Below are 22,914 nucleotides of genomic sequence, written 5' to 3'. Positions count from 1 at the left end.
GGTTTCCACTCCTATGGTTGATCTGCTCTTCTCAAACTAGATCTGGCCCCGGATGACTACTTTCGCAACACCAAGTACCTAGATCAGATTGTAGTTCATGACGCTACTCCCATGCATTAAAAATGGGTTTCGGGGTCGGACAGACCACTCTCCCCAGTCGGGACAGATGGGACCGGTGTGAAATGGGTGTTGGTCGCGTGTAGGAATGCTTGCCGGCTGGTTTATGGGACATCTTGCTCTCGCGTAACTTTTGACTGAACCGTTGGATTGCCATTCTATAAAGTTTCCTGGAAAGCTGATAGTTGCATCTTTAAGGTCTCCAAATTTGAACTGGATCAGACGGTGAGAAGGTCTTCATTTGAGGGTGAACTTCTGACGGTTTAACTCTGAGCTAAAATCTGGTTTTCTAGTCATTTTGTTAAGCTTTTCCTAAGTTTCCTGAAAAGAGTCTTGAAAGTACAAATACTAGAAAAACATAATAAAAATACTTGAAAGCAACAAAAACATATAAAAATATTTCGAAACGATCCATAAAAATGGTCAAAATACGGTGTTATCACTTAGGAAAAAGTGTTGCAAATTGGAGAAAAAAAAAAGATTTTCGGCTAACCGTCAAACCATCAGAAGTTGAACCACATAGCATGACCTTCTCACCGTTTGTTGCATCCCAAATGTGGGGCATTAAAGAAAGACCAGCCAGCTTTTCCATTACACTTGACCTTAGGATAATCCAACAATTCAATCAAAAGATACATGTTTATCAAGAAGTCATGTCAAGCAGTCTGAAGAGCCTCCGACCCACGGCCAACAAGCTTCCCGACCAGTCCTGAAGAAGCTCCGCCCATGGCCAACCTGTTTTCATCCCAAGAAGCCCATTTTGCAAGCCTGCTTGATTCCTGTTCGATCTCATCTTCGAGGAAACTCTAAGTATAACGACAAGAGACCAGAAGACCTATAAATATGTGCTTATAGGAACTGTTATTTTGAGTGTGTTCAAAGTGAGCGTCATTATTCTACTTTTGATCCACCAAATAATTTTACTTTTTATTGAACAAAAGGAGATATAGATTTCTCTTGAACCCTCTTTGCTCCTTTCTGATTGCATTTATGCATTCATCTACCATGTTTTTGCTCTGTTCAATTATGTCTGAGTAGTTTAGTACTTAGATTAAAGGATCATTAAAAACAATCAACATATTTGATAGGGATTACATGAGTTACTTGGTCAAATTCTAGATCTGTCTCCTAAGTTTATTTTTATTGTATGAAGTTAGCGTCACAAACTAGCTACTGATTTTCAGGATTGATAAAACCACAAAAGTGCTGTATTTATTAACTAAACTAGCTTTAGAAGAGCAATAGTGTTATAAGATACAAAAGCATACATATAGAACATTGTAAGCGTTGATGAAACTTGATCTTATTGCGAGATCTACTGTGTAGCAAGCATCAAAAGAGGACTTGTTAAGTTGTTAGAGATTAGGTGTATCATGCTACAAAAATAGGCTAGATATAATTTCGTTCCAAGAGTTTGCTAGAATCGAATTTCTTTTTTTTTTTTTTTTTTGTTGAATAGAATGTTAAATTTTATTCAAAGAAAAAAAAGACTTTTTACAAACACTTTAGTTTCTAGTCAATTGTCAAGAAACTTTTAAACTAGAGAAACAATTCAAAAAAAAAAAAAAATTTTAGGAGTTCCTCCTTGTAGCAAACCAGATGCAGAGGCCATCTTCAAAGCGCCTTACACCATTTCTTTTCAGCGTGCTTAGTCTGTTCCTCATTGTGATGTCCAGTCTCTTCAGAATGAGTTCCTTCGGTGTTCTGTTTTCTCCATGCCTGCGTCTGTTTCTTTCGCACCAAATGGTATGAACCGTGGCTTGAAAGATGTACCTCAGGATGAAGGAGACAACAGCATTATACGGAGGTTGTGTGATGCAGGTGATCAACTCCAACCAGTTCGATGTGAAATTTGCTCCCATGAGGTTTCCCACCAGTGCTTCCCAAATTTCTTTTGTGTAAGGACAAGCAAAAAAGAGATGTTCTCTACTTTCAACAGTTTCATCACAGAATGAGCAACTGGTATCAATATCCCCCTTCCACCTTTGCATAAGACTTCCAGTCGTAAGCCTGTTATTGACCGCAAGCCATGCCATAAACGAATATTTGGGAGTCGCTCCCGAGAACCAAATACCTGGGTAAGGATCCCAGGTTGAATTTGATTGTCGTATCTGATCCCCTGTTTCTTTGGCATTAAACTTTGTTTTATAAGTGTTACTTTTCCCTTTCCAAAGAGGTATGTCATCCATGTCTACTACTCTCTCCCTTCGAACTCTTCTGATTTCTTCCTCTATCTGCGACAAGAGCTGGTTTCTATGGTTTCTGCGTCGATCTCTATCCAAGACTGTCCCAAGAGTGGAATTGCCTTGAATTCCGAGATCAATAATGCCTCGCTGACCAAGCTTATCGAACAAACAGCCTAGTTGTGACCAGTTGTCATGCCAAAACGACACCCTCCGACCATTCTTTATAGAAATCCTTTGCTAAGTCTCGGTATTTTAGAATTTTCTTCCAAATCCAAGAACCAAGAGTTGTATTCTTACTCACTGACCAGAAAGAGTTTTTCCTAATGAGATGCCGGTGAACCCAATTTACCCAAGGTGAGTCTTTTGCTGAGAGGATCCTCCATACTAGTTTTAGTACACATACCTTGTTTACCATCTCAAGAGGTTTTATTCCCAGACCACCTTCTTGCTTCGGGGAACAGACAATGGACCAGGATACCTTTGCTTTTTTTCCATTCAATTCCTGCCCAGACCAGAGAAAAGCAGCACAAATATTGTCTAGCTCTTGAATGCAGGCTTTTGGGAGCCTAAAAGCCGCCATCCAAAAGTTTGTAAGACTAAATACCACTGATCGGAGGAGCTGAAGACGACCCCCAAAAGAGAGATGCTTCGCAGACCAAGACTGTATCTGCGATCTGATTTTTTCAACCAGAGGTGTGTAGTCTATTTTGCTCATCTTGCGAGTGAGTAAAGGCAAGCCAAGATACCTCACTGGCAAGTTACCTATCTCAAAAGGAAACTCCCTCAGGATTTCTGCTCTCAAATCGTCCTCAATTCCTGCCATATATACCGTTGACTTCTCAATACTTATGTGAAGGCCTGATTGGGTAGCAAAGGAATTAAACACCTCCAAAGTACCTACTATGGACTGTTTATCCCCTTTAACAAACACCAGCAGATCATCTGCAAAACATAAATGTGTGAGCTCCATATCCTTGCATCCCGGGTAATAACTGATTTTCCTTTCTGATGCAGCTTTGTCTATTTTCTTGGAGAGAACATTCATGCATATCACAAATAAGTAAGGAGATAGAGAGCATCCTTGTCTCAGCTCCCTTGCACTTCCAAAGTAACCAGCGAGTTCACCATTGTGAAGGATGCCGAGGATATACATAATCAGATCCAATGTATGTACTCCTCAGGAAATCCATAGCTCTTAAGGTATTTAGCAAAAAATCCCATTGCACTGAGTCAAAGGCTTTAGATATGTCTATTTTCATAGCACATCTTTAGATCCTCTTTGTGATAGTCCTTGACCAACTCTGTTGCTAGAAGTAGATTCTCCATCAATAATCTATCTTTGACAAAAGCTGACTGATTTTGAGCAATAAACTTAGGGAGAATAATCTTTAACCGGTTTGCAAGAATTTTGGAGATGAGTTTGTAGATCACATTGCAGCATGAGATTGGTCTGTAGTCCTTCATAGTTTGAGCTTGTTTCTTTTTTGGGATTAAGGCTAGAATTGTTGAGTTTACTCCTTTTGGTAGAAACCCCAGCTTGAAAAAAGATTGGACTGCAACTAAGAGATCAGATCCAACAACATCCCATGATTCTCTAAAAAATTCAACTGTATATCCATCTGGAACAGGGTATTTGTCTTTTGGCATAGAGAAGAGGGCTCTCTTGATCTCTGCATCATGAACTTCATGGGTTAATAATGCTTTAGCAGCCTCCTCGCATTCAAAACCTATCAAGTTTTTGAGCTCGTCTATGGGGCATGGGGCATAGTCCTGCGGTTCAATATTTAGGAATTCCTTAAAGTATCTAGCCGCTTCCTCTTTAGTATCTAGACACTGTACGACCATCAGCACAAATAATCTCATTAATTCTATTGCAAGTCTCTCTAGTCTTTACTGCTTTAAAGAAAGTTTTGGTGTTCTGATCTCCAGCCTGCAACCAAAAGAGTTTTGCCCTTTGCTTCAAAAATCTTTCTTCTATATCAGCCAGCTGAATCCATCTTTCATATGCCAGTCTCTCTTCCTCTACAGATTGGTTAGTGGCCGTGGACATTGTGATTTCCTGCAGTTCACATAGCCGCTTATATGCTTCCCTTGTACTAGAATCGAATTTCAAACAGTTTTTAATCATGTTATGAATCCAACATTGCCCGAAGATATACTTGTAGGCTCAACATTTTTTTATCACTAGCTTACATCGATTTTTACTTTATTTTTTCTCCTTTTCCCATTTTGCTTTACGATTTTTGTAACACCAAAAATCCCAAAAAACCTTGTTTGGACTTGTAACCCATTTATTAATTTTCTGTCTAAAGTTTTAGCAGAAAAACGTGTTTTTCTTGTGGATCAACATCCTAAATCTTATAGGAAAAATTGGAAATATAGGACAAAAAAACTAACCTATTGTCCCTTAGGATTTCAATACTAAACATTGTCTCAATAGGATTTATAATAATAAAAAGAGAGGATTACTACACTAATTTTAGAAAGTATCTATATTACTCGTTCGACGCACTTTTATTTTTTTTACAAAACTAACCTAGCATACCCAAAACACCCTTTTCGCCTTTTGTTGAAAAAATTCTAATTACAAAAATGCCATTACTTTTTTAATGCCACGTAGGCAGAAAATAGCGCTGAAAATTTGATAAGTCTACCAGGCTTTGACGGTAGACTTATCAAATTTTGGTCAACGCAAAAATTTTGTCGGTAGAGTTATTAGGACGATGGTAGATTTATTCGAGAGTTGGTAGATTTTACAAATGTTGGTAGACTTATCTTGGTAGAGTAATCTTGGTAGAGTTTTGATGATGAGAGGTAGATTTATTATGTTTCGGTAGATTTGTTGTTATGAATGGCAGACTTGTCAAAAGTTTTGGTAGACTTGTTAAAAAATATGTTGACTTTCTCGCATAGTTGACTTTCTCGCATAGTTGACTTTTTTGGTAGATTTATTGACAATGAAGTAGATTTATTTTCTGAGTTGGTAGACTTATGTCCTTTGGCGGTAGATTTATGTGAAAAAAGTTGTCAATACGTGTGGTAGATATATCTGTTTTATGGTAGAGTTATATATAGTTTGTAGAGTTTTCGCTTTTGTGGTAGATATGTTTTGCTTGTGGTAGATTTACTTCAGTGAAAATTCATTCCGGTGAGTGGTAGATTATAAGTTACATGAGGTAGACTTAAAAACTGTTGGTAGATTTATTTGTTTTGTGGTAGATATGTTTGTTTTGTGGTAGACTTAAATTTAAAATAAATTTCATTCTGGTTTGTGGTAGATTAATAATTACATGAAGTAGACTTACAAAATGTTGGTAGATTTGTTTGTCTGTTTGGTAGAGTTTATGTAATCTGGTAGAGTTATCGAACGTATGGTAGACTTCTTAAAATAATAATGTGGTAGATTAATTAAGTTTGGTATTTACAAAGATAACCTTGATCTGGTAGACATATGACATGTTTATGGTAGACTTGTTTATATGGTAGAGTTATTTTTCATACTTGAGGTAGACTTAGTAGTTAATGTTTGGCTGACATTTGACTTTATGGAGTGAAATTACTTTTTTGTCCTAAAAGAATTGTTCTATCTACGAAAAAACCTACCGTTTGGTAGACTTATGGTTGCAGTGTTGTACGTCTTTCTATTTTCGTCCCTCTGGTAGACTTATGATAACGGTTATGCGAAACCGTTACCAAAGAACCGTTGCATCGATTTAAAGAACTCGAGTCGCTCTCTATAAATACCACAACCGCGACGATTCATTTCCCATCCGGATTTTCCTATGGCAAATCTCGAGTCGCTCCCTTCTGATCTTTTGTGCGAGATATTGTTAAAAATACCTTCAAACTCGTATGCGGATCTTTGTCTTGCAAAAGTTTCGTCGAAAACACTTAACAACATCTCAAATGAAGCGGGTTTTCTTAGGAAAGTTGATTTAATCAACTTTATCGCGCCGTGGAAGTGGGATCAACATGGAAGGGTGGGTGCATTCTTCACACGGTGCTTGGAGGCAGGAAATCCATCCGCACAATTGCGAAGAGGTTTATCGCTGATTTTTTTCGAAAATAGCCTCCAAGCAGGGTTGGATTTCATTAAAATGGCATCAAACAATGGATTTCTCATGGGTAAGTACTGCCACACTATGTTACATCTAACCATCGTTGGCACATCAGAGGTATTCAACTCCGTTAAAGCTCTCTCCCGGGAAGATGCAACGAAAATGAGATTGACTATGGAAAAGATCTTCATGCCTCCGTTCAATTTTCAGAAGCCCGAGGAACTGGTGGAAATGGTTTTCCAGGCTTATAAAAAATCTATAAGTACAAGGATTTGCGGTTGTCTCAAAGTACCAGACATGTGTTGGATGGGAGATGAATACCTGCTCGATACGTATGGGGATAAACTCTGCGAATCCTGCTTCTGGAAATTGGAGTGTGCCAATTTCTGGTGGATAGTACCGTCATTTGCTATGGAATGGCCTCGTTGATTGCATCAATAGTTGTACTTTCATTTTTAATGAAACACTTATGTTTACTTAAGTAGATTTATTTTTATTGTGAAGTAGACTTATATGAAAGTTATTACTATTTATGTTGTGCTAAGTAGATTTATGTGTCTACCATTCGTTCGATTGTAATTGAAATAAGGGAACATGACAAGTCTTTTACAAAGAAGTCTACTACTCGAAAGCTATTAATTATAACAAATCTACCAACAATATAATAGAAGTCTACCATTCGACTTAAGGGAACATTACGTTGTACTCCAAGATTCCTTAGTACTAAACATAAGGAAACTGACTTGTACTTAACATATACGCAATGGCTGCAAACACGAACAGCAACGCCAGCATCAAGTAGTGGTCACCTCTGGTGTTTTGCTCCGTCATCCAAACAAAGTCTCCTTGAAGCCGGAGTATCTCATCTTTCATTTCCCGAATGTCTCCGACCAATTCATTGCATTCCATAGACCTCTCCAATGACTGGAAAAGATTCTCCAAACGCATGAAACGAGGATCAAAAGCTTGATCCCTGCCAAGCACTTGCAATTTCTCCTTATGGTTCCCAAGGTCAATCTTCAACCGTTCCAATTCCTCTGTAACAGCCTCATCCCACCATTTCCAGATATGTTCTCGACTCCCCTACATACATCAGGCCAATCTCATACATTAAGTATCACAATGGTGTGGTTGTGTTGGACTTGATGTGTGGTGTCGAGGGTTGTCAAGTTTTACCCTAATTGAAATCAATAGCCGCAAGTGCACAACTGATCGATTGTAGTACTTAGGGATCGAATCCACAGGGAAGGAGGATCTTTTTCTGCAAAAAGCCTTTGAAATAAGTTAAAGTAAGGAAGTCTAGAACAAAAACGGTTTAGTGGGGGTTTAGTAGTGTGTTTAAAATGTAAAAACGAAATCTTAAAAGAGAATACAAGAATTAAATGACATAATAACTAAACTTAATGAAAATGACTAAAAATGATAAAAACGGATATTCTAATGCTTAAATGAAAATGAACTAAAAAGGAAAGACAATATTGAACTAAAGCTTTAAAGAAAATCGGTGTAAATCAATGGAGAAGAAAGCGTTGGGGTTCAGGGAAGTTTTCTCAGGGGTACGAACGATTCAAAACATTGCTAGAGAGGAAATTTTGTAAGATCTTAGCTTAAACTTTTCGAACTGGAGTCACGGACGTATGAATACGCCACTGTCGTGATCATAGACAACTATCTCTCTCAACCCTGACCAGTAGGTTTCCACTCTGGCCCTGGAAGAGAAGAGATGCATTATGTTTAAGACTCGTCCTAATTCACAAATCGCCCATAGGTAGGTTTCCACTCCTATGTTTGTTTTGCTCTCCCAAACTAGATCTGATACCTGATGAACACTTTCGTGTCACCAAGCATCTGGATCAGACTGTAGTTCATGACGCTACCTTCATGCAGTAAAAACGAATTCAGAAGAAAAAGTTCTAAGATTCGGCTCAAAAGCTCATGGAATCCTCATCGAGCATATAAATCCCCATCGAAAATCCCTTAATCCTAACAATAAAACTACTCAGACATAATAAACGAAATCAAAAGCATGGTATTAAGAAGTATAATAGAAACCGAAATTGAAAAAGAAAGAACAAGGGTTCAACAGAACAAATCTCTCTCTCCCTAAAAGCTAAAGCAAAAACAATAAAAGTATGAAGTAAATAATTTGGTTCTCTAAGGTTGCACGATTTCTAGGGCTCCTAAGACATGTATTTATAGTGCTCAAGACCTCTCTGGACGTCACTTAGGGTTTCTCCAAATATGGGCTTGAGAAATGGGATTTTTGGGCTCGGAGGTTGATGGCCGCGGTCGGGACAAGTGTGACCGCGGTGGATGAGTGGTTTGCCGCGGTCGGGATGCTCCTGACCGCGGGAAATTGCTTGTTGGCCGCGGGTGGAAGTGCTTGCCGGCTGGTTTACGGGATATCTTGCTCTTCGCGTATCTTTTGATTGAACCGTTGGATTGCCAAGCTGTAAAGTGCACTGGAAAGCTGATACTTCCATCTTTAAGGTCTCAAAATTTGAGCTGGATCAGACGGTGAGAAGACCTTCAATCAGGGGTGAACTTCTGACGGTTTGACTCTGAGCTGAAATCTGGTTTTCTATCCATTTTGTTAAGCTTTTCCCTAAGTTACCTGAAAAGAGTCTTGGAACTACAAATACTAGAAAAACGTGATAAAAGTACTTAAAAGCAATTAAAAACATAGAAAAAGTATTTCAAAACGATCCATAAAAGTGGTCAAAATACGGTGTTATCAACTCCCCAGACTTAAACCTTTGTTTGTCCTCAAACAAAGCAAAAGCCTTAACTGGTTAAGTGAAAACAAAAATAGGGAATGCACAAATATCATAGACATGAACTCTTAAACTAGGACCAAAGATAGTGCATCAATCCACAACTTAGTCTAGAAAATTCTCACCAATGAACAAGAGATACTAGTCCACTTTTTCCGTCATGCAAAACTTAAACAATTTAAATCTTGATTTCAGTCAACTAGCTCTCTACATTCATTAAGTTCAATAGTGAGTTCTCATTAAAGACATCATCCAAGGTAGACGGCGTTTGGCATTAAAGGGCTATTTAAGCGGTGGAGTTAAAGTGTTTCGGGTTACCTGAAGATCTGGAGGATGCAAGATAATATGCAAAACAGCAAGAGAGATAAGGACGTGTTGATGACCACAGTTTTCAGTCACTTCTTCTTGCCAAATGTTGTTGCATAATCCTACCTCCTTTGTTGTAAACAGCTCTTCCCCCAGACTTAGATTCTTTCCGGGAATCAGAAAACAATCTCCAAAACTCCATAAATTCGAACTCCAGTTGCCTTGGGACTTAAAATTCGACCTCGCTAGACTCTCTAAGGCTTTTATTTTCTTTCTTTTCTTATTTTCGGATTTTTTTTTTTTTGGTGGAACGGAAATGCCTTTTAAAGAGGGAGAGACTAGAGGACGAGATTGTACCAAAATTTGAGATTTTCCTAAGGCAAACTGAGTTTCCTCTTGTGTTGAATCCTTCCGGGAACTTTCCGGAAAATCGCAGGTCTCTGTCCTTGGTGACTGAAAACTGCGTCGTTCCTCTTTCTCTCCAACGTTTTTGCACTTATCTGCATATATAAGACAATAGAAAACAAGAGTGCATGTGGTTTGAAAGAGGATTGGTTAAGGTGGGGAACTAGCTAAAGATGAACTAGCCATTCAGGATCAACAGAGAGTGGTAAAAGGATAAAAAAGTCCTAAATGTATGATTCGTTTCCCTGGTCTAATGCTTTAATGAGAAAATTAAGTCCAAAATAAGTCCAAATAAAACAGAGCTAGTGTATCCTTTCATCTAAATCGAAATTATTCAAATTCCTCTGGGGTAGTTCGTTTCAAATGTGCTTAGCTACCGCCTAGTCTAGTCCTAAATCATGAATGAGCATGTCACTAGGAACAGTCTAAAAGCACACAGTCAACTATCATTGATTCATGTTCACCATTCCCTTTAAACCGTATTTTGTTTTGAAAACCGATTCTGAAAAACTTTAAGGAAAATGAAAAAAAAATGTAGATAATGCAAGACTCATGAAAGAAAGGTGGTTAGAAAGGGATGAAATCCTCCCCCAAACTTAAATCACACTGTCCTCAGTGTGAAACAAGTCGAGATTGGATGAGAAAAATGCATAGATAATCGAACTGGTAAGGACAAAGAGAACTTACCTGGATCCGGGATGCTGGTGGAGAGGAACCGGATTCATTCGAAGGGGTTTGGGAAGGTGATTAGGTGGTGATGAAGGTGTTGGAGGGGGATGAATGAGGTGGAGGGGGATTGGTGAGGTGAAATGAGGTGAAAGGGGTGGTTTGGGTCGGGTTTGGATCTCAACGACCAAGTGCCGCGGTCAGGGGTCATACGACCGCGGCAACCAAGTGCTTGGCCGCGGTCAGGACTACGCGACCGTGGTCGATGATAGGTTTCCCACGGTCAGAACGTCTGCGACCGCGGGGGCTTATATCGCGGCCTCTTCCTGCTTCTCCTTGGTTCCTGCTGGGCCGAGCAGTCAGGTACCATCCTTCTTTTTGGTCTTTTCGGGTTTTTTTGATTTTTTTTTGACTTTTTTGTTTTATAAGAAACACCTGAAACTAAGAAAAAGAAAAAGATCAAAAGAAAAAGAAAGAAAAATTCTAAAGAAAGCAATACCTAAATGGGTTGCCTCCCATTAAGCGCTTCTGTTTTAAGTCGTTTAGCTCGACTTTTGGTGTTGGACGTGAATTATTCCAATGAAGAAGACCTTGAAGAAGACCTTGTCCTGAGACAAGTCTTTTTCGAGATCTCCTTGCTTTGCTTAGCAGGTTCTTCGTCACTCCAAAGTTCTTCTTCAAACTCTTCTCTTGCAGAACGTTTTCCTGCTTTGCTGTTGTATGGGACAGCTTCTGTGAAGACATCTTTGTCGATATTAGCAAATGAAATCCTCCGGTTTGGCCAGTCCATTATAGCTCCGGAAGTTGCTAGAAAGACCATCCCAGAATCACTGGATATGTTGCATCTCTTGTCTCGACAATGTAGAAGTCGACAGGCACTATGCAATCTCCTATTCTCAAAGGAATTTCATGAGCTATTCCTTGAGGTGTTGCATTAGAATCATCAGCTAGGCTAATCTTTGCTCTAGTCCTGCGCAGGTGTTTAATACCAAGTCTCAAAGCAATTGCCTTGGACATCATGTTAAGACAAGCTCCAGAATCACATAGCACGTTTTTAAACATTTCTCCTCTAATAGAACAAGAGATAAGAAACTGACCTATACCTTCTATTTTATGAAGTGTTCGAACAGGTTTACCTTTTCTTGCATGATTGAACAAGTCTTCTATCTCAGGGATTGATTCTTTTCTCTCACAGAAGTAGTGGCCTATCATAAAGTCCTTGCAAGCTCTGGCAAACGTGATTCCTTCAGGCAAATTTCGAACCACATCATTGAATTCGTCGAGCTTTTCTTTGCTGATTTTGTTGGTGTAGTGGCTGCACTCTTCCGGATTTTTGAGGTGAATCGCATAGACAGCTGCTTCTGGTGTTGTCATGTATCGAGCTCTCATAAAGTATCTATGGATATCCTCTTTAGACTCCTTGCAGTATTTGAAAAAGACTTGCAAACGACCAAGTTTCCAGATTTCATCAAAGCTTAAAATGAGCAGGGAATGACCTGACTATGTTGTTGAACTCTATTAGCTTCTCTCTACTGATGTTGTTGGTGATCCATTGAATTTCTCCTGAGTCGTCTTCTGAGGAATATCCTGTGTTTGGATCTTCTACAAACAACCCATACTCTTCATCTTCAGAGTATTGCTCTTCATACTCATCTTCACAAGACAAAGCCATGTTGCAAGGCCATGACTTGTCCTCTTCTTCAGATCTTTGGGTGCTTATGGAGCAAACCAGTTGTTGATGGAGTGGTTTAGTCATCCCAGGAGGTGTACCAGACGTACAGATGCTTGTATGAGCTGAACGGAACTGTTTTGGAACGTTTTTACGGTTGGCCTTGCTGCAGGTGACGCAACCGCGGGGAAGCGACCAAGGGCCGCGGGCAGGCCTAACATGACCGCGGGGGAGCACTTGTTTGCCGCGGTCGGAGCCAACGCGACCGCGGGGATTTGCCTTCAAGTTGCTCTGCTGCTGTTGCTTCCTCCTTTGCTTCCTGGATGGTCTTCTGGGTCTTCTAGCTTGATGTACTTCCTCTCTGGACTTGAGTCTTTAGTTTTGGTTGCTGGAATCTGATCTCCAAGTCCTTGTATGATCTCCTCAACCTTTTCTTCAACTTCATCAAGAGCATAGGCTACTTTGTCCATGGTTGAGTCAAGCTCTTCGGTTTTGTCGATGACTTTGTAAACCTTCTCTGAAACTTCGACTGTAAAGTCATAAGACTCGTTCTTAGCTTCGTTCAAGGCTTTGTCCACGTCATCAAGTTTGAAATCCAGGTCCATGACTTTGTTTTTGGTGTTGCGAAGCTCATAGTTGTGCTTTGCTTGCTTTTCCTCCATGCTGTTGAACCTGTTAGCGATCATAGCTGCATCCTTGGTTGCACGTTCTTCTATTGAATTGACTTGTGAGGCTAGGTTATCGATTTTTTCATTGAAAAGTTTCAATATCCCATCAATCCTTTCGTTTAGAGCAGTTGTAGTGGTTGCTTGAGCTTCTATGAACTGTCTGATCACTCCTTCGAGCCGACTCAGTCTGTTACTGAGCTGGACGTTCTCATCTTGCTGAAGAACTTGGTGAGGTAGGCGATACATAGAGTATCTAGGGTTTGCCATTTGAGGTGCGTAGGGCTCCTTCTGGAACGTTCTGTTGTCTTCGCTTTGAGTTTTTTCGTAGAGATCTCGCAGATACTGCTTCTCTCTGCGTCTGGTGGCTTGAGGAGTGTTATAGAAACCTTCCTCATTTTGTATATTTCGATTTATAGGATCCATATCTTCTGAAATGGAAATAAAATAACCGAAAAATGGAAAGTTGCAGAAAAGGGGGTTCTAGAGTCGATTTACTAACCTTTCTCGGGGTTTTACAGAAAAGAAAACGCGTGCCTTCCGCGGCAACGGCGCCAAAAACTTGATGTGGTTGTGTTGGACTTGATGTGTGGTGTCGAGGGTTGTCAAGTTTTACCCTAATTGAAATCAATAGCCGCAAGTGCACAGCTGATCGATTGTAGTACTTAGGGATCGAATCCACAGGGAAGGATGATCTTTTTCTGCAAAAAGCCTTTGAAATAAGTTAAAGTAAGGAAGTCTAGAACAAAAACGGTTTAGTGGGGGTTTGGTAGTGTGTTTAAAATGTAAAAACGAAATCTTAAAAGAGAATACAAGAATTAAATGACATAATAACTAAACTTAATGAAAATGACTAAAAATGATAAAAACGGATATTCTAATGCTTAAATGAAAATGAACTAAAAAGGAAAGACAATATTGAACTAAATCTTTAAAGAAAATCGGTATAAATCAATGGAGAAGAAAGCGTTGGGGTTCAGGGAAGTTTTCTCAGGGGTACGAACGATTCAAAACATTGCTAGAGAGGAAATTTTGTAAGATCTTAGCTTAAACTTTTCGAACTGGAGTCACGGACGTATGAATACGCCACTGTCGTGATCATAGACAACTATCTCTCTCAACCCTGACCAGTAGGTTTCCACTCTGGCCCTGGAAGAGAAGAGATGCATTATGTTTAAGACTCGTCCTAATTCACAAATCGCCCATAGGTAGGTTTCCACTCCTATGTTTGTTTTGCTCTCCCAAACTAGATCTGATACCTGATGAACACTTTCGTGTCACCAAGCATCTGGATCAGACTGTAGTTCATGACGCTACCTTCATGCAGTAAAAACGAATTCAGAAGAAAAAGTTCTAAGATTCGGCTCAAAAGCTCATGGAATCCTCATCGAACATATAAATCCCCATCGAAAATCCCTTAATCCCAACAATAAAACTACTCAGACATAATAAACGAAATCAAAAGCATGGTATTAAGAAGTAGAATAGAAACCGAAATTGAAAAAGAAAGAACAAGGGTTCAAGAGAACAAATCTCTCTCTCCCTAAAAGCTAAAGCAAAAACAATAAAAGTATGAAGTAAATAATTTGGTTCTCTAAGGTTGCACGATTTCTAGGGCTCCTAAGACATGTATTTATAGTGCTCAAGACCTCTCTGGACGTCACTTAGGGTTTCTCCAAATATGGGCTTGAGAAATGGGATTTTTGGGCTCGGAGGTTGATGGCCGCGGTCGGGACAAGTGTGACCGCGGTGGATGAGTGGTTTGCCGCGGTCGGGATGCTCCTGACCGCGGGAAATTGCTTGTTGGCCGCGGGTGGAAGTGCTTGCCGGCTGGTTTACGGGATATCTTGCTCTTCGCGTATCTTTTGATTGAACCGTTGGATTGCCAAGCTGTAAAGTGCACTGGAAAGCTGATACTTCCATCTTTAAGGTCTCAAAATTTGAGCTGGATCAGACGGTGAGAAGACCTTCAATCAGGGGTGAACTTCTGACGGTTTGACTCTGAGCTGAAATCTGGTTTTCTATCCATTTTGTTAAGCTTTTCCCTAAGTTACCTGAAAAGAGTCTTGGAACTACAAATACTAGAAAAACGTGATAAAAGTACTTAAAAGCAATTAAAAACATAGAAAAAGTATTTCAAAACGATCCATAAAAGTGGTCAAAATACGGTGTTATCAACTCCCCCAGACTTAAACCTTTGTTTGTCCTCAAACAAAGCAAAAGCCTTAACTGGTTAAGTGAAAACAAAAATAGGGAATGCACAAATATCATAGACATGAACTCTTAAACTAGGACCAAAGATAGTGCATCAATCCACAACTTAGTCTAGAAAATTCTCACCAATGAACAAGAGATATTAGTCCACTTTTTCCGTCATGCAACAATTTAAATCTTGATTTCAGTCAACTAGCTCTCTACATTCATTAAGTTCAATAGTGAGTTCTCATTAAAGACATCATCCAAGGTAGACGGCGTTTGGCATTAAAGGGCTATTTAAGCGGTGGAGTTAAAGTGTTTCGGGTTATCTGAAGATCTGGAGGATGCAAGATAATATGCAAAACAGCAAGAGAGATAAGGACGTGTTGATGACCACAGTTTTCAGTCACTTCTTCTTGCCAAATGTTGTTGCATAATCCTACCTCCTTTGTTGTAAACAGCTCTTCCCCCAGACTTAGATTCTTTCCGGGAATCAGAAAACAATCTCCAAAACTCCATAAAATCGAACTCCAGTTGCCTTGGGACTTAAAATTCGACCTCGCTAGACTCTCTAAGGCTTTTATTTTCTTTCTTTTCTTATTTTCGGATTTTTTTTTTTTTGGTGGAACGGAAATGCCTTTTAAAGAGGGAGAGACTAGAGGACGAGATTGTACCAAAATTTGAGATTTTCCTAAGGCAAACTGAGTTTCCTCTTGTGTTGAATCCTTCCGGGAACTTTCCGGCAAAATCGCAGGTCTCTGTCCCTTGGTGACTGAAAACTGCGTCGTTCCTCTTTCTCTCCAACGTTTTTGCACTTATCTGCATATATAAGACAATAGAAAACAAGAGTGCATGTGGTTTGAAAGAGGATTGGTTAAGGTGGGGAACTAGCTAAAGATGAACTAGCCATTCAGGATCAACAGAGAGTGGTAAAAGGATAAAGGAGTCCTAAATGTATGATTCGTTTCCCTGGTCTAATGCTTTAATGAGAAAATTAAGTCCAAAATAAGTCCAAATAAAACAGAGCTAGTGTATCCTTTCATCTAAATCGAAATTATTCAAATTCCTCTGGGGTAGTTCGTTTCAAATGTGCTTAGCTACCGCCTAGTCTAGTCCTAAATCATGAATGAGCATGTCACTAGGAACAGTCTAAAATCACACAGTCAACTATCATTGATTCATGTTCACCATTCCCTTTAAACCGTATTTTGTTTTGAAAACCGATTCTGAAAAACTTTAAGGAAAATGAAAAAAAATGTAGATAATGCAAGACTCATGAAAGAAAGGTGGTTAGAAAGGGATGAAATCCTCCCCCAAACTTAAATCACACTGTCCTCAGTGTGAAACAAGTCGAGATTGGATGAGAAAAATGCATAGATAATCGAACTGGTAAGGACAAAGAGAACTTACCTGGATCCGGGATGCTGGTGGAGAGGAACCGGATTCATTCGAAGGGGTTTGGGAAGGTGATTAGGTGGTGATGAAGGTGTTGGAGGGGGATGAATGAGGTGGAGGGGGATTGGTGAGGTGAAATGAGGTGAAAGGGGTGGTTTGGGTCGGGTTTGGATCTCAACGACCAAGTGCCGCGGTCAGGGGTCATACGACCGCGGCAACCAAGTGCTTGGCCGCGGTCAGGACTACGCGACCGTGGTCGATGATTGGTTTCCCGCGGTCAGAACGTCTGCGACCGCGGGGGCTTATATCGCGGCCTCTTCCTGCTTCTCCTTGGTTCCTGCTGGGCCGAGCAGTCAGGTACCATCCTTCTTTTTGGTCTTTTCGGGTTTTTTTGATTTTTTTTTGACTTTTTTGTTTTATAAGAAACACCTGAAACTAAGAAAAATAAAAAGATCAAAAGAAAAAGAAAGAAAAATTCTAAAGAAAGCAATACCTAAATGGGTTGCCTCCCATTAAGCGCTTCTGTTTTAAGTCGTTTAGCTCGACTTTTGGTGTTGGACGTGACTTATTCCAATGAAGAAGACCTTGAAGAAGACCTTGTCCTGAGACAAGTCTTTTTCGACATCTCCTTGCTTTGCTTAGCAGGTTCTTCGTCACTCCAAAGTTCTTCTTCAAACTCTTCTCTTGCAGAACGTTTTCCTGCTTTGCTGTTGTATGGGACAGCTTCTGTGAAGACATCTTTGTCGATATTAGCAAATGAAATCCTCCGGTTTGGCCAGTCCATTATAGCTCCGGAAGTTGCTAGAAAGACCATCCCAGAATCACTGGATATGTTGCATCTCTTGTCTCGACAATGTAGAAGTCGACAGGCACTATGCAATCTCCTATTCTCAAAGGAATTTCATGAGCTATTCCTTGAGGTGTTGCATTAGAATCATCAGCTAGGCTAATCTTTGCTCTAGTCCTGCGCAGGTGTTTAATACCAAGTCTCAAAGCAATTGTCTTGGACATCATGTTAAGACAAGCTCCAGAATCACATAGCACGTTTTTAAACATTTCTCCTCTAATAGAACAAGAGATAAGAAACTGACCTATACCTTCTATTTTATGAAGTGTTCGAACAGGTTTACCTTTTCTTGCATGATTGAACAAGTCTTCTATCTCAGGGATTGATTCTTTTCTCTCACAGAAGTAGTGGCCTATCATAAAGTCCTTGCAAGCTCTGGCAAACGTGATTCCTTCAGGCAAATTTCGAACCACATCATTGAATTCGTCGAGCTTTTCTTTGCTGATTTTGTTGGTGTAGTGGCTGCACTCTTCCGGATTTTTGAGGTGAATTGCATAGACAGCTGCTTCTGGTGTTGTCATGTATCGAGCTCTCATAAAGTATCTATGGATATCCTCTTTAGACTCCTTGCAGTATTTGAAAAAGACTTGCAAACGACCAAGTTTCCAGATTTCATCAAAGCTTAAAATGAGCAGGGAATGACCTGACTATGTTGTTGAACTCTATTAGCTTCTCTCTACTGATGTTGTTGGTGATCCATTGAATTTCTCCTGAGTCGTCTTCTGAGGAATATCCTGTGTTTGGATCTTCTACAAACAACCCATACTCTTCATCTTCAGAGTATTGCTCTTCATACTCATCTTCACAAGACAAAGCCATGTTGCAAGGCCATGACTTGTCCTCTTCTTCAGATCTTTGGGTGCTTATGGAGCAAACCAGTTGTTGATGGAGTGGTTTAGTCATCCCAGGAGGTGTACCAGACGTACAGATGCTTGTATGAGCTGAACGGGACTGTTTTGGAACGTTTTTACGGTTGGCCTTGCTGCAGGTGACGCAACCGCGGGGAAGCGACCAAGGGCCGCGGGCAGGCCTAACATGACCGCGGGGGAGCACTTGTTTGCCGCGGTCGGAGCCAACGCGACCGCGGGGATTTGCCTTCAAGTTGCTCTGCTGCTGTTGCTTCCTCCTTTGCTTCCTGGATGGTCTTCTGGGTCTTCTAGCTTGATGTACTTCCTCTCTGGACTTGAGTCTTTAGTTTTGGTTGCTGGAATCTGATCTCCAAGTCCTTGCATGATCTCCTCAACCTTTTCTTCAACTTCATCAAGAGCATAGGCTACTTTGTCCATGGTTGAGTCAAGCTCTTCGGTTTTGTCGATGACTTTGTAAACCTTCTCTGAAACTTCGACTGTAAAGTCATAAGACTCGTTCTTAGCTTCGTTCAAGGCTTTGTCCACGTCATCAAGTTTGAAAAATCCAGGTCCATGACTTTGTTTTTGGTGTTGCGAAGCTCATAGTTGTGCTTTGCTTGCTTTTCCTCCATGCTGTTGAACCTGTTAGCGATCATAGCTGCATCCTTGGTTGCACGTTCTTCTATTGAATTGACTTGTGAGGCTAGGTTATCGATTTTTTCATTGAAAAGTTTCGATATCCCATCAATCCTTTCGTTTAGAGCAGTTGTAGTGGTTGCTTGAGCTTCTATGAACTGTCTGATCACGCCTTCGAGCCGACTCAGTCTGTTACTGAGCTGGACGTTCTCATCTTGCTGAAGAACTTGGTGAGGTAGGCGATACATAGAGTATCTAGGGTTTTCCATTTGAGGTGCGTAGGGCTCCTTCTGGAACGTTCTGTTGTCTTCGCTTTGAGTTTTTTCGTAGAGATCTCGCAGATACTGCTTCTCTCTGCGTCTGGTGGCTTGAGGAGTGTTATAGAAACCTTCCTTATTTTGTATATTTCGATTTATAGGATCCATATCTTCTGAAATGGAAACAAAATAACCGAAAAATGGAAAGTTGCAGAAAAGGGGGTTCTAGAGTCGATTTACTAACCTTTCTCGGGGTTTTATAGAAAAGAAAACGCGTGCCTTCCGCGGCAACGGCGCCAAAAACTTGATGTGGTTGTGTTGGACTTGATGTGTGGTGTCGAGGGTTGTCAAGTTTTACCCTAATTGAAATCAATAGCCGCAAGTGCACAGCTGATCGATTGTAGTACTTAGGGATCGAATCCACAGGGAAGGAGGATCTTTTTCTGCAAAAAGCCTTTGAAATAAGTTAAAGTAAGGAAGTCTAGAACAAAAACGGTTTAGTGGGGGTTTGGTAGTGTGTTTAAAATGTAAAAACGAAATCTTAAAAAAGAATACGAGAATTAAATGACGTAATAACTAAACTTAATGAAAATGACTAAAAATGATAAAAGCGGATATTCTAATGCTTAAATGAAAATGAACTAAAAAGGAAAGACAATATTGAACTAAAGCTTTAAAGAAAATCGGTGTAAATCAATGGAGAAAAAGCGTTGGGGTTCAGGGAAGTTTTCTCAGGGGTACGAACGATTCAAAACATTGCTAGAGAGGAAATTTTGTAAGATCTTAGCTTAAACTTTTCGAACTGGAGTCACGGACGTATGAATACGCCACTGTCGTGATCATAGACAACTATCTCTCTCAACCCTGACCAGTAGGTTTCCACTCTGGCCTTGGAAGAGAAGAGATGCATTATGTTTAAGACTCATCATAATTCACAAATCGCCCATAGGTAGGTTTCCACTCCTATGTTTGTTTTGCTCTCCCAAACTAGATCTGATACCTGATGAACACTTTCCTGTCACCAAGTATCTGGATAAAACTGTAGTTCATGACGCTACTCTCATGCAGTAAAAACGAATTCAGAAGAAAAATTTCTCAGATTCGGCTCAAAAGCTCATGGAATCCTCATCGAACATATAAATCCCCATCGAAAATCCCTTAATCCCAACAATAAAACTACTCAGACATAATGAACGAAATCAAAAGCATAGTAATAATAAGTAGAATAGAAACCGAAATTGAAAAAGAAAGAACAAGGGTTCAAGAGAACAAATCTCTCTCTCCTAAAAGCTAAAGCAAAAACAATAAAAGTATGAAGTAAATAATTCGGTTCTCTAAGGTTGCACGATTTCTAGGGCTCCTAAGACATGTATTTATAGTGCTCAAGACCTCTCTGGACGTCACTTAGGGTTTCTCCAAATGTGGGCTTGAGAAATGGGATTTTTGGGCTCGGAGGTTGATGGCCGCGGTCGGGACAAGTGTGACCGCGGTGGATGAGTGGTTTGCCGCGGTCGGGATGCTCCTGACCGCGGGAAATTGCTTGTTGGCCGCGGGTGGAAGTGCTTGCCGGCTGGTTTACGGGATATCTTGCTCTTCGCGTATCTTTTGATTGAACCGTTGGATTGCCAAGCTGTAAAGTGCACTGGAAAGCTGATACTTCCATCTTTAAGGTCTCAAAATTTGAGCTGGATCAGACAATGAGAAGACCTTCAATCAGGGGTGAACTTCTGACGGTTTGACTCTGAGCTGAAATCTGGTTTTCTATCCATTTTGTTAAGCTTTTCCCTAAGTTACCGAAAAGAGTCTTGGAACTACAAATACTAGAAAAACGTGATAAAAGTACTTAAAAGCAATTAAAAACATAGAAAAAGTATTTCAAAACGATCCATAAAAGTGGTCAAAATACGGTGTTATCACACAACAGTTAACTAAAGAATAACAAATGGATATTTTAAGAAAACTTAAGACAAATATTCAAGCTACTTACCTCCTTGAACGAGAATGGACAAGTGTAGTACCTACGGCCAGGTGTTGCTGGCGTATTACCAGTCATTGATTTAAGGATCATATCCCGACCACAAAAACACTTCTCTGGAATCCCAAAATCTCCAAAACCCGACCACTGTCACATGTCCATTTCCGGCTCTTCAGAAGAACTGTCGCTATAGCTCGGCATTGTCTGCGTCGATAAGAAAAGTACTAAACAACACAAATCAAAATAAACAAAAGTCTACTATAAATATTAAAAGTCTACCATAATCATCGAAAGTCTACCAGCTAAACCAGAAAAGTCTACTACAAATGAAAATACCAAAACTCTACTACATATCAAAAAAAGTCTACCATTCACACAAAAACTAGGGTTTCTGGGTTTAGGCCTACAGCCGCCGATAGCCGAGAAACAACCTTTCAACGACGAAATAGATGCATTTTATCACTTTTACTAAAGCAGGACGACTTTTTCATTGAACATTAACCCCATCAATGATAGAAACTCCCATAATCTATAACAAAAGTCGTGTAATGCTATGAACACTAAATGTTAACCGCGGTTATGAATGTTCATACCAAATAATCTGTGAGTACTCCTTCGCCGTCGGTGGAATTGCCGAAGCGCAGACGACGCTATTACCGTTTAAACTCGCCTATGTCGCAAGACCAGCAGATTTATATCTCAACTCACTCTTAAGTTTATGTTTTCTGCTGGGTTTTCACCTGCTTAAATATACTGTACTTTAGTTGGTAGATCTATAAACATTACAAGTACATATGTTTTATTAATGGTAGACTTAGTCACCTATATGGTAGATTAGTTTGTAAAATGTTAGATTCAATTTCAATGTGGTAAACTTAGTTATCGGGCAGTGCGATTTTACATTTTTGCCCTGTATGTATTGTCTAAAGTACGGAACAAAACCAGAGTCCATCTTCAACCTCTAGGTTTCGCCGTCGAGCTGTTAAACTTGGGATAACTCTTGCATGTTGATTTTTTCCTCTCTTTTTGCAACCACATCTCCTTCTACTTCGATCTTGTGCCTCGTATCCACTTTTATATTCATGGATCAAGTTGTTTTGGTTTGTGGTAACTGGGTTTTAAAGAAAACGAGGTGGGTCTTCATCGTAGATCAGTCCAGGACTTGCCATTATTTCTGATAGGCATAAATCCATAGGAAATGCTATAGGGAAGGTTTATCCTCTTGCTAGTCGACGTATTTGTACATATCATCTCCATAAGAACATTATGTTGAAATTCAGAGGCGCTGAAACATTCAAGCGTGTTAAGAAGGCTGCCACTGCTTATAGACTTCTCGAGTTCAATGCCCTTTTTGCTCAGATTCAAGAGGCAAATCCTGCACTGCATGCATACTTGGTGAAGGCAGATATTTGTATGTGGAGTCGTGTACACTTCCAAGGTGATAGGTACAATTTCACCACTAGCAACATAGCGGAGTCACTAAACAAGGTGCTATCTGCTGCAAGAGGTAAGCCTATCGTACGACTAGTGGATGATATAAGAAGTCTCCTGGCCAGGTGGTTTGCTAAAAGACGTGTCAATGCCAATAACATGGCTACCACTCTAACAACGGGCGTTGAGAAGTTGCTGGAGGTAGACACTACTTTACCTTGTAGACTTTCTATTATTTGGTAGACTTGTATCTGCTATTAGGTAGACTTTCTATTATTTGGTAGACTTATCTCTGCTATTAAGTAGAGTTTCAAATTATTTGGTTGGCTTTCTTTTTCCTTTAAGGTAGACTTTCATTTATTTGCTAGAGTTATATCTTCTATTTGGTAGACTTATATAACGTCTAAATAATTTCTTGCCGACATGCTAGAGTTGAAGATGCTAAACTCTTACCTGTACAAGAGATTGATCAGCATCGTACAG

General features: G+C 40.0%; 2 protein-coding genes across 2 annotated transcripts; both read right to left on the bottom strand.

Annotated features, from left to right (window-relative positions):
* Positions 1–1,688: 1,688 nt before the first annotated feature.
* Positions 1,689–3,456, bottom strand: LOC112082115. The gene is made up of 3 exons (XM_024149216.1): positions 2,908–3,456; positions 2,707–2,805; positions 1,689–2,522 (listed from the first exon to the last, which is right to left on the bottom strand). The coding sequence occupies exons 1-3, from the start codon at positions 3,454–3,456 to the stop codon at positions 1,689–1,691; spliced, it is 1,482 nt and encodes a 493-aa protein (XP_024004984.1).
* A 3,628-nt stretch (positions 3,457–7,084) lies between these two features.
* LOC112082114 (uncharacterized protein At4g04775-like) lies at positions 7,085–21,078 on the bottom strand. Its single transcript, XM_024149215.1, has 2 exons — positions 21,013–21,078; positions 7,085–7,444 (listed from the first exon to the last, which is right to left on the bottom strand). Exons 1-2 carry the CDS (start codon positions 21,076–21,078, stop codon positions 7,085–7,087), a joined length of 426 nt encoding a protein of 141 aa, XP_024004983.1.
* Between the last annotated feature and the right edge of the window lie 1,836 nt (positions 21,079–22,914).

The sequence above is a fragment of the Eutrema salsugineum genome, unplaced genomic scaffold (genome assembly GCF_000478725.1).
Source record: "Eutrema salsugineum unplaced genomic scaffold, Eutsalg1_0 scaffold_1, whole genome shotgun sequence".
Classification (NCBI taxonomy): Eukaryota; Viridiplantae; Streptophyta; class Magnoliopsida; order Brassicales; family Brassicaceae; genus Eutrema; species Eutrema salsugineum.
The sequence above is the reverse complement of the archived record's forward strand: the minus strand, read 5'-3'. Positions and strand labels throughout refer to the sequence as shown.